Source organism: Fukomys damarensis, unplaced genomic scaffold (assembly GCF_012274545.1).
Source record: "Fukomys damarensis isolate Sample0158 unplaced genomic scaffold, DMR_v1.0_HiC HiC_scaffold_27, whole genome shotgun sequence".
In the NCBI taxonomy this organism is placed as follows: domain Eukaryota; kingdom Metazoa; phylum Chordata; class Mammalia; order Rodentia; family Bathyergidae; genus Fukomys; species Fukomys damarensis.
The window spans coordinates 4,540,714-4,559,172 of NW_022900939.1; the positions used below are offsets into that span (position 1 = coordinate 4,540,714).

At 37.7% G+C, this 18,459-nt stretch overlaps 2 protein-coding genes across 2 annotated transcripts; both read left to right on the forward strand.

Moving 5' to 3' along the window:
• The first annotated feature begins 509 nt into the window (after nt 1-509).
• Nucleotides 510-1,448, forward strand: LOC104851273 (olfactory receptor 8H1). Its single transcript, XM_010608445.1, has one exon. The coding sequence runs from the start codon at nt 510-512 to the stop codon at nt 1,446-1,448; it is 939 nt and encodes a 312-aa protein (XP_010606747.1).
• A 14,877-nt stretch (nt 1,449-16,325) lies between these two features.
• LOC104851191 (olfactory receptor 8H1) lies at nt 16,326-17,273 on the forward strand. Its single transcript, XM_010608366.1, has one exon. The coding sequence runs from the start codon at nt 16,326-16,328 to the stop codon at nt 17,271-17,273; it is 948 nt and encodes a 315-aa protein (XP_010606668.1).
• Nucleotides 17,274-18,459: the final 1,186 nt, after the last annotated feature.

Below are 18,459 nucleotides of genomic sequence, written 5' to 3' on the forward strand. Positions count from 1 at the left end.
TTTATGTCCCCGTCACTCCCAGCTCCCTTCCTCTCTTGTCCAAATTAATCCAGACCTGACTTCCCGATGTCTCTATCTGCACATGATTTTCAAAGGGATCTGATGATTTTCTGACAGCATCACTTCTCTGTCTGCTCTTCTGAGCTGAGGTCAGAAGTGGTGGATATTTGAACTCAGAGTGGGAGAAATTTGGAGAAGCTGCCATGTTCCTTCCTCTCTTATCCAAAGTAATCCAGACTTGATTAATCAATCCTGATGTCTGTATCTGCGATGATTTTCAAAAGGATCTAATAATTTTCTGACAGCATCATTTCTCTGCTTTTCTGAGCTGAGGTCAGATATTTGAGCTCAGTGGCAAATATTTGAACTCAGAGTGGGAGAAATTTGGAGAAGCAACCTATCATTAAAAAATCCCAGCGCTTAAAAATTCGTTTTGCCTAACACAAAGATATCTTAGCCAGGCTAAGTACTAATTTTAATTATTTCACAGTTAATGGCAAAGGAACACCATGGTTATAAGGAACTCCACCAGTGTGCCTGGCTTCATCCTCATGGGGCTGACGGACTCTGCAGAGACACAGCTGGTCCTCTCCGTGCTCTTCCTCCTGATTTACCTGATCACGGTGCTGGGGAACTCAGGGATGATATTGATCATTCGCCTGGATCCCCAGCTGCACACACCCATGTACTTTTTTCTCACTCACCTGTCATTTCTCGACCTCAGCTACTCGAGTGTCATCACCCCTAAAACCTTACAGAACTTACTGACTTCCACCAAGAGCATCTCCTTCCTGGGCTGCTTCACACAAATGTACTTTTTTGTCTTCTTGGGTGGCACTGAGTGTTTGCTTCTCTCCTCCATGGCCTATGATCGCTACGTAGCTATCTGCCGGCCCCTGCACTATCCAGTGATTATGTCTTCAGAACTGTGCCGGTCCCTGCTCACTGGCTCCTACATATTTGGGTTTATAGATTCCATTGTTAGTGCAGCCTGCATGAGAAGTCTGAATTTCTGCAGCTCTAATGTCATCCAGCACTTCTTCTGTGACTCATCCCCAGTTTTAGCCCTGTCCTGCAGTGACACTTATGATGTTGAAATCACAATATTCACTTTTGCTGGGTCCACCCTAATGCTGTCCCTCCTCACCATATCTGGATCCTATCTGTCCATCCTCTCCACTATCCTGAAAATTAATTCCACTACTGGAAAGAAGAAAGCCTTCTCCACCTGTGCCTCCCACCTCCTGGGAGTCACCATCTTCTACAGCACTATGATCTTTACTCATTTAAAACCAAAGTCATCCTACTCCTTGGGAAGGGATCAAGTGGCTTCTGTGTTTTACACGATTGTGATCCCCATGCTGAACCCCCTCATCTACAGTCTCAGAAACAGAGAAGTGAAAAATGCTGTTGATAGAATTGTACAAAAGAAAGAGGGATTAAAATAACAGTGATGCTAAGTATTTATACTTGCCTTTTATTTTTCCTTTGGAGAATTATGTAGTATCTCTCTAAAAGCAATTTAATCTCAATTTTTTTTTTTGCTGAAGCTATGTTTGACTTAACTTTTATTTAACATATACTTTGACATTTTAATGAGCATTATTTTAGAAATTCACTCTAAGTGGATACAATGAGTTCTTTGTCAAGTCTATTATGTAATTTTCTGTGCTGTTGAGAGTAACTAATGTTCAAAATAAGAAAATTTGCTTGTCATTAAAAACCTTTTTGATATCATACAATAGCCATCCTTAGTCTAACTTTAGATAATTTTATGATAAAACAGAGCTCTACTTTCCCCATAAGTCATTTTGATGATAACTCAGTGAAAAGGGGAAGATTAGTTGGGACTGCTTTCAAAACAAACATTCTGGCATTGAGATCCTGAGTCAGTTTATAACCCTCATTAATTTACTGAAATGTAAAAAAAAAAATTAATGAAATTTTATGGCCCAGTCCATCCACCTGCACAAGATCAATTACAATTCCACATCCACCTCATCAGAAGACGGGATGTAAAACTACTTTTGGGGCAATAGTAGGAACGCTGGACCTTCTCTTCAAAAGACTGGGATTCCTACCATATTTGTGTGCATACTGATTTTCTTGAAGAATATTCATTCATATTTTACAAATTTCTCTTGGTTAATTTATTTGGCCAACACACAAAGAGCTAGAAGAAGAAGAAAGGGAAAAAAGAAGCCATTTTGTATTCAGAATTTCAAAAATATTGAAGTAGAATTAAATTATCAAAAAGTGGTACATACTAGTGTTGTAGATCATTTGGAAAATAATGAAAACTATTAAAGCAAAGAGGTCATCCATAGCAATTACTGAAAAGTGTTGTGCATATTCCTCTAGATATCTGGTTATTAACATACATTATTTAATATGAGCTCTGAGATTTCCTGTGATGCCTGCTGATTTCTGTATTCATTTTAGTTTATCATCAAGTATTTTTTGTTCTTGAAATCAATAAGATGACTGTATTTTCAATATGTGAGCAAAATTAATACTGTCATTGTACATTTAAAAAAAAACTAAAACAGTGTGAATTCACCAAGGCAAAAATTTACATGTGGTAATACCTTTTAACTGCATATTTGCTGACCATGATAAAAACATAACTTTTCCAAAATGCAAACAACATGCAGCTTCCTGTTTCTTTGCCTTTCAATGGATGTCTTTAGGCTTGAAATGATGTGTAACAATGAACTACTGAAATCATTGTAAGCTTCATTTACATTACATATTAATGGTAAGGATTGAGAATGAATATTGAATAAGTGTAGGTCAATAGAACAATGAAATCTAACTTGTAATATTTTATCTATATATCTAAAGCTGGATATTTAAATTTCTCATTTATATTTCAGGTCATTTAATATTATATAGTTCTATTTTCTACATAAATATTTTATTTCAACTTATGAATCTTTTACTATATTATTTTAATCCCAGCATATGATTGTTTCATTTATTTTTTGAAAATTTTTACTTTTTGTTAAATGATACTTGTGTATTTTTATTGTCTAAAGTATAACATCTCTATTTCAAAACTTAGGAAGTTATGGATGTATTACTAATCCAAATGACTAATTAGTAAATATCATGTAAATGTTTGGTTTAATATTCAAATTTCTGAATCTATCACAAACTAATACATTCTCCTAAATCAATATTACCTAAAATTATTATTTATTTTCCCTTTGGTAGCTGTGCTCTTTAGAATCCATTTTACAAGTATTCCTGGTTGCTCTTCTTTGCAGTTCAAATCAAAATTTTAATAAGTGCTTGTTCATCAGTGTTTCATTTGGGCTCATCTCTGATCACAAGTGTCTTTGTTATTTCCTGTATTTGTGGCTTCCTCCCACTTTCCCATCGTTGTTATAGGATGTGATTTTATATTATTCTAATTTGATTCATGGCTATGATTTAGGGAGATTACACTGGAGTTTTTTTTGCAAAGCACTCAATTACTATTACGAGTTTATAAATGATACTTACCTTGAACAAATTCTTGTTTTTATTAAATTGAGACTAACAAATTTTCTTTAAAATATATGCTGGAAAGCATTTACAGTATTAAATAAGCATGACACAATTCAGTGGCAATCAGAAAAAAAATGTTTAAATGATGACAATTGCCCAGTTGTTTTATTATATCCCTGCATAGCTCAAGAAATTAAAGTTATTTTTCTGAAATAATTTATTATCATCTGTTATGTGGTGCCAGGTCAGGACATTATACAATATAAATATAATTTTTAAAGAGCATAATATGGCACAGCAAGATATGAACAACTGTACTTATGTTGTTTTACATGAACAACAGTTCAGGTAGAGATAACAGTAACATTAGGTCTTGCTAAACACTGACCATGTTTCAGAAGTAATTGACCAGGCTGAAGACAAACAATTCACAAATTTTATCCTCACAGAGTAACTCTCAGATAAGCACTTGTGCTACACAGTTTTAGTGGCACATAATAGAAATTCACCCTTTCTTGGTTCCAGCAAAGGCTTGATAAGTTTTTTTTTTTTTCTGGAATTTTCTTTTATCTAACCGAGTTCATATCCTTTTCATCAGAATAATATGATTCTTACATAGGACATATTAGGAGTCTACTTCAACACTTTCTCTGTCACTGTCCTGGAATGAGGAACAATCATTGCCTTTATAAAGTTTTTGCAGCAGCACCTTAGCTTCTCTGGCTTTGCTTAGTCAATCAGAAAACACACTGAAAAAGAGTCTAAGGCGAATAAAGATAATTTAAGAGCAGTCTCATCTCTACAACTGGACAGTGATCCTGTTTCACGGTAGCGTCTCATTTTCACAAACCCTGCAGGACTTTTCATCCCATGAGACAGACACGTCTAACCCTTTCGAAGGACCCAGGGCTAAGAAATGACCCTGTTCCCTCTCCTTACACCTCTATCTTGCACACAGCACTCTTACTCTCTTAGTTTCCCCCGCGTGATCTCCTAAGTCTTCCATGGAAACCTAGTCCCCAAATGACCCAGGACACTTTCCAAGGTCCGTCTTCAAACCTTCTGCTCTCAAATTTCAGCGATTAAAAGCCGTTCTACCCCTCACCACCTTATTATAACTGTACTGTCCTCATCCCTCTCTGAGCTTTGTTCCATAGCAGTTTTCCCCATCTGTCATCCTGTCTCCTTTGCTCTCTCCTTCTGTCGTGTACCTGTTACTCCTTGTGATCACCTGAGGCTGTGGGCCCCAGCTATTTCCACAGCACTTAGCGCAGGGTCTCGTAAGTGGACTTGGAGGCTGAAGTTACAGAGGATCACACTGAGTGGAGCACAGAAACGTTCAATTACTCGCTTGCGGTCTCTCCGCTGCTTCTGTTCCATGCTTACTGAACTTAGAGCAGAATGCTGATCATTATCCTGTTCTGTGACGTTATTAACTCATAATAATATGCCTTAAAATCAGGGTGAGTTCCTTAATACATTAACACGAACAATAGATAGAGGTCATTGAAAAGGGTACATTGTTGTGAAATGTTTTGTGGAATTTCTGGTATTAGTAGTTTATTTCTTCGAAGTACACGGGTATGAACTTATTACAGAAAATCTATTGTAAAGCAGAGATTGAAAGTGTGATGGTTCTTGATAGGGAGGTTAATATTTGTACTTCTCATTTACCAAATTTATTAGCAAAATTTGGTTTACAGTATGTTTTACTTGCCAATTTTATATTTTTTTATGTTTTTATTTCTATAGGGAGACTTTTATTTCATTCTTGATATAACAATATTTGTTTCTTTCTTTGAAGTGCTAACCTTTGATCATAAAATTCCACAGTGTATTTTAATTAAAATGGTATTTAAAATGATCTTAAAATATGGACTTTGAAGTAGTACAGATGAAATTTTTCTTTTCAACTCTGTATTATTTTTGACAAGGATTTATTTCTATGTTGGGTTTAAATACATTATATATTAGAGTAATTTTATAGCCAGTCCTCTGTTTTTAAAGTGATTATAATTAAATTTTCCAATCCTTTTCATATTTATATATGTATTTTATACTTTTATTTTTCTTTATTTTTGTAGTGTTTTTCATAAAAATTTCTTTATATTGATCCTTCTAGAGTCCCCGACCACTTCCACAAATGATTTAATGCATTTTTTTCTTTTTAGTACTTTGAATTGAACTCAGGATCTTGTATTTGCATGGCAGATGGTGGAACCACTGAGCTAAATCCCTGACCCAATGCATTTTTTAGTTTAAAAAATCCTAACTAGTATTTCCTCAAATTTTTCCTGTTTAATATTTTTCTGTACATTAGACTCTTTAGTACTGCTTCCTAATTTTTGTATCCTTTTATTCCTGCTATTTTCTTGACATTTTTTCTGTGTAATCAATTCTATTGGTTAATTTTCATTTTCACAATTATTTCTTAATCTGCATTGACTGTACTAAGGAGCCTGTAGAAAAAGCCCTATGCATCTGGTTTTGAGTTGCCTGTGTGTGTTGGGCCTGGAGTGGCTTTGGGAGGACTGGAGACTTCTTCTGGAGCTGGTATCTAGGTTCCTCCAGTTTGTAACAATGTGTGGAGCAAGACAAAGAAAAATGGTGACAGTGTTTGTTTGACAAAGGGAAAGTGAATGATAAGGAGACATTGGCTGTGTGCAGAGAACTTGGGCTGAATAAAAGAAGGAACAAAACTTATGTCCTGAGGAACAAGGGGCAGGCACGGTGGCTGTGTCCTTTTATGCTGTCCACCCCTGGTGGGAATCTTTGAGAACTTCTATACAAGATCCTGAGAGGTGGGGTGGTGTGTAGGCTCTAGGATCCCGAAACGCCTGCCTTCCCAGTCAGCGGCCCTATCTCCTGTCTCATGGATATGTCTATCCGTATTTCACTGGGCCCTGTCAGCTTCCACGAGTCTAGTGATAATAGTGGTGTATTCATGCATTTGCTTTTCATCGTCTCCATGAAAATTGCTTTTCAAGCCATTGTGAAGGCCTGTTGACAGTTTCTACAAGAATGCCTGTATTTCAACTAGCTGATTTTATTAGTCATTCTGGTGTGCTTTTGGCAACCACCTTCCAAGAAGTCTTGAGATTTTGCAAGCTCCATATCCTCCACTTTTGCTATGTGCTCATAGCTCACATGAACCTTTTGTTTATTTATTTACTTCTTTATTTATTAGGAGCTGGCCTTCCCACAAGCCTCTGGGAGCTACACCTTTCTCTGCCCCTTGCACAAAGTGACGTGTGCTCCCTAGTGCCCTTTGGAAAGGCTTTCTCTTCAGAAGTTGGAGTATTTCAATGTTCGCAAACCAAAACATGGGTTAGTTGACAGACAAATATGAATTGTTAGCTTATCTGGAATTTACAAATAACAGAGAGGAAGATTCATTGCTGCTTTTCATATCCTACATGGAAATGAAGTTCTATCACTTTTAAAATATGATCCATTCTATGACTCTAAGGAGCTCTGCTGCAGAGAACTCCACACCAGAGCAGTATCAGCTGTTGATCTTGAAAAACTAGCTTCTCAATGTCTGTCCAGTTCTGGATTAACCCTTCCTTTTTGCTCTCATATGATTCATTTCTTTTGCTCCTTCTTTCCTTCGTTACTACTTACCTCCTGTTTTTTCCTTCCTTTTTTCCCTTCCAGCCTTATTTCCTTTCCTCTTCCTTTATTACTTTCTCTATTATTTTCTTGGCTGTATCCTATTAGTGCAAACTCAAAACCTAAATTACATATTCATCAGCAATCATTACTCCAAAGCTTTGTAATTATATTCATTTTTCTGTCTCATTTCTCCCATGGATTTTATAAAAATAATCAACATTTCCTGAGCTATTTTGTGGAGGTTGAATATAAACATTGAGAAAGCTGTAAAACATACTTAATTGCTTCCTTTCCTCATGCAGAAAAAGCTTAAAAGTAGGAACCCGGTTGCCAAGCAACATAAATTAGTATTTGGACATCACATTAAAGAGCAGAGTATTTGGCCAGGCTTGTGGCACATGCCTGTGTTCCCAGCTCTTGGGAGACTGAGGCAGGAGATTCAACGGGAGTTCGTGGCCAGCCTGGGCTATATAGGGAGTAAAGACCAATCTGAACTACGTAGTGAGACCCTGACCCAACAACAAAAAACTACAAAGTTTTTAAACTTTTGTATGCTGTTTTCTCATCTATAATAAAAAAAGAGAATAGTAATTTCTTGGAGTTGTTACCACAGAAAAGAGATTTATTTGTGTATGTAAAGACTTAGCACAATTGCAGCATACCTAATAAAATAGACATGCACGTTATTACTGTTAAATGAGAAGAATAATTCCTTAACCTTTGTAGGGTTTCTGACAGGAAAAATAAAACAGTCAAGAGACTTTACCTAGAATGAACATGAAAATTTATTGCATAACATTTGACCTAAGGGAGGGCGGGAGAGCGATGTGATTGCCAACCTGCATCCATTTTGGGCCTTGTCACTCACTGTCTCTCTCCCTTCTTGTCAGTTCCCTCCCTGATTCTTGATTGACCTTCCTGTTGGCGAGAGCAGCCTTGTGAGCAGAATACTCTACACCCGTGTGATACTTGGTTTCAAATAAACTGTGTGAAACTTCCCCTGACACCCAGTTACTCAGCTAAGTTCTACTTCTGCAAAACTGTTTGTGCTCCTGCTTTCCCTGAACCCTCCCCAACTAGAAGAGCTGCTTAAAAGAAACCCGTGAGAGCCACGTTTCAGCTTCCAGAGAGAGGTTTCCAGCACGGGCTGCTCTCCACCGCCTGAAATAAAGGACTCAAATTTGGCTCAGAACATGGATGATTCTCCGCCATCTCTCTTGGAGTACAACAGTGGCAGCCAAGAGGCAGCACCCACAAAGCATTCAGGGAAATTCAAAACTAATCCACATTTGTTCATCGTTCACAGCAGTGACTTTATTTTGGGGACTGTGGTAAATCTACACACTGCGTCCTGGGCCTTTCGGTTCCCCTCACTCTCCCACCCTCCCCTCCCCCTTTCCTCATCCCCAGTATTCTGTGTCCGTTTTCCCTCCTCACTCTTCCCTGCTTCATTTCGATTTTTAAATTATTTGCACTTGAGTATCTCAAATATGACGAATCATGCTCTTCTGTCCAAATCAACAGATACCTAGCATTGTGTGGAGGTAGAGCAACCAGAGAAAGTTATCCACTGCAATTTCAGTGAGCCAGAAAGGAGGCTAAGCCCAGGCATATCGGTGTTTCAGGAGATAAGCAAAGGAACTCATGCACAGCACTGTGTGAGTGGCTGCCCTTGAGGGAGGGAGGGGATTTCTCTTTTGCCTGCAGAAAGAGAGAGGCCTCAGCACACTTCTGGGAGCCCTGATACCTCCCAGAGCCACAGCCTGAGCAGGAGGAAGCCTGAGTGCAGCTAAGTGAATGGGTCCACAGAGACAATCTCATCTTTCGTTCTGTCTCAGACAGTGCTGTGTTAGGAGTCCTCTTAGAAGTCCTACATCCTCTACTGCTGCATAAGAAGCAGGAAAAGGACAGAGAAGAACGAGCCAGAGTGCCCAGTTCCTCTGCTCTGCTCCAAGACTTTCAGAGCAGCCAGGGTAGTGCACAGTGGACAGTCAGACATTCAGGAACCAGACTGGGAATTGAGGCATTGGGGCCGTGGTCGGGACCTGGGCACAGTTGAGGCAGACACCACGTGTTCCCCTCACCCTGGCTCCCAGGAGCAGAGGAGATGAGGGCAGCAGTGGTCCAGGCTCCCCGAGGACAAATCAGACAGGGGACAGAGGTGAGCTCAGCTCCAGACTGCAGAAAATGGTCCCCCCACCTGGAAAGAGGCTGAGAAAGGAGGCACAGGGAAAGGCGACATGATTTACTCCTTTTCTTCTCATTCTTTCTTAAGGGAATACAGGTCTGTAGGCTGGGAAAGAGCAAAAAAAAAAAAATGGGTTGCATTAGGCTTTATTAGAGAAATTAGTCGGAAATCTTAGAGTGCTTCTGTCCTCTGTAGTCCGATTCACGGGCTAACCTCGAGGTGAAATGTCACAACTTTTCCAGAGGAATCTCTTAGAGGGATTGAAAGGACACAGTAGAGAAGGAGAGAGAAAGTAGACCTACAAAGGCACCAGAGAGCGCAATGCGAAGAATTTACAGCTAGGTTCAGAATCTTCTCTAAGGAAGAGACTGATGAGAGAAGGTGCTGACAGGCACAGGAGGAAAGAGGAGCAGGTGAGCCGCCACTTTAAATAAAATGCACAGGTAACATGGATGGGGCAGCTACCTAAGGTAAGAGAAAGCAGTCATGTAGTTAATAAAATACTAACATATATATTCCCTGTGGGGTCACCATGTTACCTCACCAGGTACACACATCCCCTCTCGAACCCTAAAAGCTCCCTGCAACCCCACACCTTCTTACACATCACAAACGTCAGGAAGAAGGCAAACAAAGCCTCCCAACAGGAGCACGCAGGTAGGCAAGGGTGCCAGGCTCAGGATCCTGGGACCTGAGATCCAGCCAGAGACAGGCTAGGAAAGGCACTGTGACCTGTCCAGGTGCTGTGGTCCAGGAGGGAGGGTCACTAACTCTGATTAAAGAGGCCAGGGACAAAGGCCTGCACCTGTCCATCTTTTTCTAGACCCTGTGTCCTCTCCAGGGCAGCTTATTTCTGTCTCATAATTTTTCCTTCCTTCCATGAATAAAGCATCTTCCTGTCTTAAATTTCTTTCCTCTACTTTGTTTTTCATCCTGACTTTTGGATCAGGCTGGCTCCTCACCTCGGATGCGATACTCCTACAATAGAATCATGCTTTTATTAACAATTACTTCCTGATGAAAATTGTCTCATTCCATCAGTGATCATGTCAGTGATAACATAAATATGTGCCTGCAAATTTCATCTACACTCAATTAGTCAGCAACAACAACACAACAACAAAAAACCCACATTGCTGACACACCACTATCGACTGTAAACATTACTCTCTGCAAATTTACATAATTATGCAACAAATAAAAAGGAAATAAATAATGTTCAGCTACAACTTAGAGTATCATGAGAGAATGTGTTTCTGCTCTCCTGTGAAACTTCCTAGGGAAGAGGGAAAATCCTTTGCTCATTCTCTCTTAGAACATCGGTCCTTGGCCTCAAACCCAGTATTCGTCCTTGGATTTGGGCCCAGAGGACGACCACGTGCTGCAGGTCCCTGCGTGCTCCTCGATGGGCCCTGGAAGACCAGGAGGGGGAGCAGAGTGCATGGAGTTCTGGTTAAATGCACACTTGCTCACTGGGATTCTTTTCAGAGAAGACCTCCTGGCTAAGTGTCCATTTGATCAAGACCTGAACAAGTCTGCTAGGATGATTGAATTTACCTTAGAATTAAAAAAGAGGAAATCGCAAAAATATAACCGTGATTATATAAAAAAATATAAAATCAATTTTTATAGAGGAAAACAAATATCGCATAAATTCTAAGGTTCTTGTATCTTTATATTTTCTTTCTGAAAAAAATTGAAATTTTCAACTTATTAGACAGACAGTTTTGGAAAAACTTTATTCACCTACCTTGACTCGCAGTAAGTGTCGTTGTTAAAATTGCAGTGTTTTAGAGAAGGTAAAGTAAAATGGGGGTTTTATGAGAATATGCATACTGATACACTTAAAGCTTATCAAACTGATATTAATATATTAAAAGAAGCAACAGAAAGATAATAGAATTGTAATCAGTACTGCAAAATGTAACTTTAAAGCTTAGTTATTTTCTTTTTTAGTGAAAAGTGTCTTCCTAAAGCCAAAGGCATAAACAGCCTGCCTCGGGGATGTGGGACAGCAGCCTATGCTCAACCTAATCTTACTGTTTTAGAAGTTATTTCACCCTCTCAGTCTTGAGAGACATATTCAGCAATTGCATATTACACACATTTTATAATCTTAGGTGTCTTCGCCTAAGTTTCCAAAAATGTGAGACCGATTTGTAATGAAAGCTAAATAGAACTTGGAATTCAACAAAGCAAATTGAAGCTGTTTTCCTTATACTTTATTACATATCTTTCCTTAAGTTTTCAAAAACAAGTTACAAACAGGAATACAGAATTTTTAATATTCTCTCCAGAGGAAAATATGTCGGTCCAACTCCATTGATAAGACAGCTCTGATTTCACAAAAGTTCTTTTCTGTGCTTTCTTGTAATTTAAAAATCTGTGGATAAGAGTGACTATGGCATAAAACTTATAAGTGCATTAAATTTGTTAATAAAACATGTAGGGTGTATCATATTCATGATAATTCTATGAGATGTAACTTTTTATTACTTCAAAAGCAAATGTCAATTCATAGCATATCCTTCTTTATTTCACATTTGAATTATTTTATTCATATTCAGCAAGGTGCTTGATAATTCCCAGGAAGAGTAAACTAGTTAAAAATAAATGCTGAACCATCCATATAAACAAAACCTGTTTTCACTCCTTCAAGCTAAGTATCTGACTTAGGTATCCAACTCCTTGGGAAGGGATCAGGTGGCTTCTGTTTTACACGATTGTGATTCCCATGCTGAACACCCTCATTTACAGTCTCAGAAACAAGGAGGTGAAGAGCGCTGCTGTTAGAGTCCTGCAGAAGAGAGAGGGCTGCAGGCTGTTAATATTACAGTGGTGCTAAGCATTTACCCTTGTGTTTGCTTTTTTAATGGAAAATAATTTGTTCTATTTTGGAACCACAATTTTTTTAAAATTTTATTTTCCTCCCCAGCAGCCTTTTCTTTAGCAAACGTGAGAGTGCCCATTTCCCTGCCTTGATGTTTAGACATTTATTTTTCACATGGCAATCAAGGTTTCTGTTAATCTGTGAGTAAATACAGGCGGTGCTAAAGTCAACTTGCGAAAGAAGAAATATGTTTGTCATATTGAAAATGACATCATACCATATACAGCAATGTTTTGAGAAATGCCTTTAAAAATCAAGATTCCAGCATTTAGACTCTAGATCTGCCAGCTTCCTAGCACACAGCCCAATTCTAACAGTCAGTATCTTCACATGCACAAGATCTATAATAACCCGTGTCTGTCTGGTCAGAGGTGGTTGTTAAACCTTGTGGGCAATAACAGTGAACTCTGTCTATCATCAGCAGATGCCTTGCATTACTAATACATAATACATTTTTGAATAATTTTTCTTCATGTTGTATGAAGTTTTTCTTAATTTAATGGATAAACATAATACCTAAAAAGGAAAAAAAAAGAAAAACAGAAGACAGGACTTCCCATTTTTTGACTCAAAATAAAGTTAAATATTAAATTAAAAGGAAGTTATAGGCAAGTAATATGTCCTAATGTTGAAGCCAGTTTGGAACATGAAAATTACTACAGAAAAGAAAAAGATTATATTAATTATTGACATTCCTGTGCATGTTCTTTTAGATCAATGGTTAGGAATGTGTGTCTATATATATATATATATATTAAACAGTTTTTCTGTAATTTCTTGTGAAATATCTGTGGCATTTTTGTTTAATTTAAAGTTTCATATCTAATAATATGTATATAAGTTTAACATGTTTTCAGCATATGAGCAACAGTCTTCTTGCTAGTGTGTTGATATGTTTATAAGATGTGGTTTTTTCTTACATTCATTTTTATGTATTTGTATGAGTTAGAAAATTTTTACTCTTGATTTTTCTTGGCAAACCTGTCAATATCTTTAATTTGGAAAACAATCTTTAAATTGAAGAAATTCCTAAATTTTAATGAAATTCTTTCTATTTTATTTTCTTTATTACACAGGGCATAAACAATTTATATTTTGTTGTTTTATACATATAATATAATCCCTTGGCCATAAGAAACAAACTATTTGCCTTTGCCCAATCATTTACATCTTCTATCACTACATAGCTCATAGAATGGAAGTTGTTTCTTTGAAATAATGTGAGATCTCATGCCCTCGTTCACGGTGCCAGGTCAGTGTCCCACGGAACATAAATATAATTGTGTAAAGAGCACAGTGCATCAGAGCAAACTATGGACACCTGGTTTTGTTTCCCAGTGATGAACAGCTACAAAGCAGGACTGCTATCGTACTTTAATGAAACAGATGTCATTGAAAGGTGTGTGTTTTTCAGTGTTTTATACAGTTTCCAGTGGAAGACACTGTGCTTCAAATTGGGGGCTAAAGTTACAATGACACAAGTGTAAATTTAGAAGACGAAATGATTTTGGTAAAGGAAGGAATAAATTATCGATGGTGGATGATGATGGCAGTGCATTTTTATTAGGAAACAGTTTTCCTGGTGCAATGAAACCTTCAGGAACAGACTCGATCAACACAAAACAATGTCCATGGCTATCACCTGAATTTCTAGGTGTTTTATCCTCACCTAGTTGCTCAGAATACTGTTTCTGGCAGGTAACTCGGTGCTCAGTTCTCCTGTCTTTGGCTCTGTTACCTTCTCCCACAGCATCAGAGAGAGTTCATCCAATATTCAGTGTGAAGCACAGGTGAGGATTTGTTTTACAAAGGAAAAACCACTGCACAGATTGTATTCATATGTATTCATAATTTATTAAGTCGATAATTATTCATATTATGTTTCCTCTAATGTAGCTTTAAAGAACTTTGCCTTTTAATAATCAAATTCAGAAACAGAATATTTTAATAATATATTTTTCTTTCCATTTCAAGTTTTTTTGAGGACTTGGTTATATTTTTACTTTATTCTTATGTTCTATTTCCTGCTCTCCATGCAGTAACAACCTTTGTTTTTAACCCCATGTTATACCAATGTCTCCCGATTATCTATCTAGACGTAACTTTTCTTTTTGGTGCTGGGGAGTGGACTCAGGTCCTGAACAACAACCACGCAGAGCACCATGAGCTGCCTGTGCAGACCCAGTCAAACGATAGCAACAAAAGACCCCTGAGTAACATGATCAGTTTACCCTAATTGTTTTTTTCTCATAAATGTTATTTTTATATTTGACTTACATTCAAAGTGCAATAGAATATTTTAATATGTTTTATATTGTATAGTTTCATTTGTAAGTAAATATTTTATTTCAACTTATTAATATTTTATTACTTTATTTTAATTGCAACATGTAACTGTTTAAATGATTCATTTTTGAAATTTTTCATTTTGCAATATTATATTTATTTTTCATTTACTAAAATGCAAAATCTCAATTTTTAAAATAAGGAATTTATGATGTATTACTCAAACAAACAGGTTGCAAATATGCCGCAGTGTCCTGAATGCCCCGTATATGAGGCTGACTGGGAGGAGAGGCACACACTGCTCTGTCTCCATGCACAGCTCCTCCTCAGACTCTTCTCAGAGAAAACTTTGGGGTGACATTGCCATTTGTCCAACAGTGGAACAAAATTTCTAGGGTGCTACATTCTACCTTGGAATAAAAGAATGAATGCAGAAAATCTTAATGATAAGTTACTCCTAGAAAAACAAACATATTACAATAATTTTCATTTCACTATATGGTTTCCTGACTTTATTTCTGAAAATTTTCTGCTCTTGACAGTTTTCTCATCAGAAAACATTGGAATAGATTTTTTTTTAGCAACTTCAGTGCACAGTATTATTCTAAGAAGTGAGAGGATTACACTAGATAAAATAAAGATAATTTTATCCAAAAATATGTATATATACACACTTCACATGGGCCTCACCATACTTATGGTGAACATTGACTTTTTTTTTGTATGCTGTAAGAGTTTAATACAATAAATCAATGTAGATTTATGTAGTGGTAAAATGCTGAAAAGTGCTTTCATTAGTATTTTGAAAAAGATTTGAGTAGAAAGTTTGTAGCTTCATTTGATGGTGGTGACGTCAGGCACCATAGCAACGGCACGGGCTGAGCTGGAACTGGCTATGTCCCCATATCCTGGGAGTGGATCTGAATGAGGTTCTGTTTCCCTCCTCCTCAGGTTCACCTGGCCACTGGCTTCCTCGTAGGTCGGTGGTGGATCACAGTTGAATCCACCAAAAGTAATGTGCAGACAAGTGATGTTCCGAATTGTGGACAAAGGAATACAGTTTGTGAAATCAAAGTATTCAAGCAATGTACAAATTCTAGCATATAACTTTTTGAGGAACATTGATTTTGCATGGGCAAGGTAAAAAATATATTGTTACGAGAGCTGAAGGTCCACACTGCCTCTGGCTGCCTCAAAATAGCGGGGGAAAAGTTATTTTGGTGGAAGGAAAGGATGTATTTACTCCTCAGGAGAGACAGGAGCTTCTTCTCCCTACAAATCTGTCTCCTTGTGTTAATTTCTGCAAGGGCTTCTATGTCCAGGTGACTCCCAGCTCCCTCTTGCCATTTTCCAAGTTAAAGTAGACCATAAACTCCTTGAGTGGTACCTGAATATTCTTTCAAGGCAGTCTTCCTATTTCTGAGACTGAGGGTTAATTCGGTGTGAAGTTATTTGCGTGAAGACAGGAACAATATTCCTGCTCTCCCCAGTACCTGCTCTGTTTCACATAAGTAATCTCTGTGCCCTTTTTCTAACGTGAAGGATGTGGATAAGGGTTTGTTATGGTAAAATATGTTCCTAAGAATTGAATGTCTTAATAATGGAAAGAGTTTAAAATTGCATCATTTTCTTGCTAATAAACAGGTTGTAACCCTGTAATATATCGGAAAGTAGTGTCATTTTATACCCTTATCTATGCATGACAATTGCATTTTTTTCAGTTTTCTTCACAATGGTTTTCATTAATTTCCAGGAAGGCTAAAGAAAACTGAGCAATACACATAAAGAAAATTTTTTTGGAGACAAGGTAATTATTAAAATTTACTATTCAACAGATACGTGCAGCAAAACACTATGGGTAGAAGGAACTCCACCGATATGCCTGATTTCATTCTCATGGGGCTGACGGACTCTGCAGAGACACAGCTGGTCCTCTCCGTGCTCTTCCTCCTGATTTACCTGATCACAGTGCTGGGAAACTCGGGGATGATATTGATCATTCGCCTGGATCCCCAGCTCCACACCCCCATGTACTTTTTTCTCACTCACCTGTCATTTCTTGACCTCAACTATTCAAGCGTCATCACCCCTAAAACCTTACAGAACTTACTGACTTCCACCAAGAGCATCTCCTTCCTGGGCTGCTTCACCCAGATGTTCTTTTTTATAGTATTTGTTGCTGCTGAAGGTTTCATTCTCTCCTCCATGGCCTATGATCGCTATGTAGCTATCTGTCGGCCCCTGCACTATCCAGTCATTATGTCCCCAAGACTGTGCTGGTCCCTGCTCTCTGGCTGCTATGTCATGGGGTTTGCTTATTCCACTGTCATTGAGATTTCCATGACAAGACTGCATTTTTGCAACTCTAACGTCATCCAGCACTTTTTCTGTGACACATCCCCCATTTTAGCCCTGTCCTGCAGTAACACTTATGAGGCTGAGATCACTATATTCATTTGTGCTGGGTCTAATTTACTGCTGTCCCTCAGCACCATATCTGCATCCTATCTGTCCATCCTCTCCACGATCCTAAAAATTAATTCCACTGCTGGAAAGAAAAAAGCCTTCTCCACCTGTGCCTCCCACCTCCTGGGAGTCACCATCTTCTACAGCAGTACAATCTTCACTTATCTAAAACCAAAGACATCCTACTCCTTGGGCAGGGATCAGGTGGCTTCTGTGTTTTACACGATTGTGATCCCTATGCTGAACCCTCTCATCTACAGCCTCAGAAACAAAGAGGTGAAGAATGCAGCCCTGAGAGTTCTGAAGAAGGGAGAGGGTTCTAGACAAATAAAATAATGGTGATGCTAGGCATTTACACTTTTCCCCTTGTCTTTCTTCAAAGAAATTCTTTCTTCTCATTCTAAAAAATTGAATGTTTGTTTTTCCACTTCCAGCTGGGCTCTACTTAAAGAATGTGATCATGCCTATTTTGAGAGACAGGTATGTGCAAGTTGATGTTGTACTATGGAGTCATCAATTAAGTCTTAAATATGGGATATAAAAAATCTGAGCTATTAAGGAAACCCCCCCTCCATGAAAATGTTTGTAATTTTATGAACTATATCACTATAACATCTCTGCAAATATGAATTGAGAAATAATTTTATAATGATAAAGCACTTTATTTTTCTTTTGTCATTCTGTTTTTAGTGATTTTCAGTGGCAAAGTTTAAGGCGATTGCATTCAAGTCAAGATTACTGCCTTTAGGTTCCATATCTAGTGCTTCTCCACCATTTCTGAAACACTAATTCACTGAAATGGTAAGATTCAGAATGCCCACCTGCACAACACATAAGAATTTCATATGTCTCTCATGAGGAGATGGACATGAATCTTTTAAGCCAATAAAATACGTCCTAGGCATTATCACCAAAAGAGTTGGAACTCTATAATAGTTTGACCTAGTAGACAGTACACGATTCTGAGTACTGTTCCTTTATGTTTCACAGATCTCTTTTATTCACTTTACTTTACAATCTAACACACAGCTGAAAAAATAAGGCAGCAGTTTCCACGTTAGGATTAGGTGATATATTGATTAGAAATACACTTAGTTCCAGTTTAGAATTAAGTTATAGGAGATTTATCTGAAAGCGGAAGACAATTTAGAAAATGATGATTAAGTATAAAATAGAAATACTTATCCATTGTTGCTTGTTTTGTGCATAGTTTTCTAACTCAGTGGTTAGTAATATATATCTACATATATTTAACACATTTTCTACCATTTCTTGTATAATCTTTGTCCATTCACCTTAAAATTTGCTATCAAATAAACTCTGTAAAATTAAAACTTGTAAGATCACCATGTACTCAGCATTGAAGAAAAATTATTTTCATTGTATAGTATTTAGAACCTGAAATGTCCTGAATTTGTCTATTTGGAAATCACTGAGCACTAGTGGATTTTAGGTGTGTTCCTGTGAGTCATGTGGAGACCAAAACTTGCATCATTTTGGGTTTCTAAAGTGCGATGTTTCT

Excerpts from the sequence above, each read along its gene's own strand:
- LOC104851273 (XM_010608445.1), top strand. The coding sequence starts at position 510 with ATGGTTATAAGGAACTCCACCAGTGTGCCTGGCTTCATCCTCATGGGG.
- LOC104851191 (XM_010608366.1), top strand. The coding sequence starts at position 16,326 with ATGGGTAGAAGGAACTCCACCGATATGCCTGATTTCATTCTCATGGGG.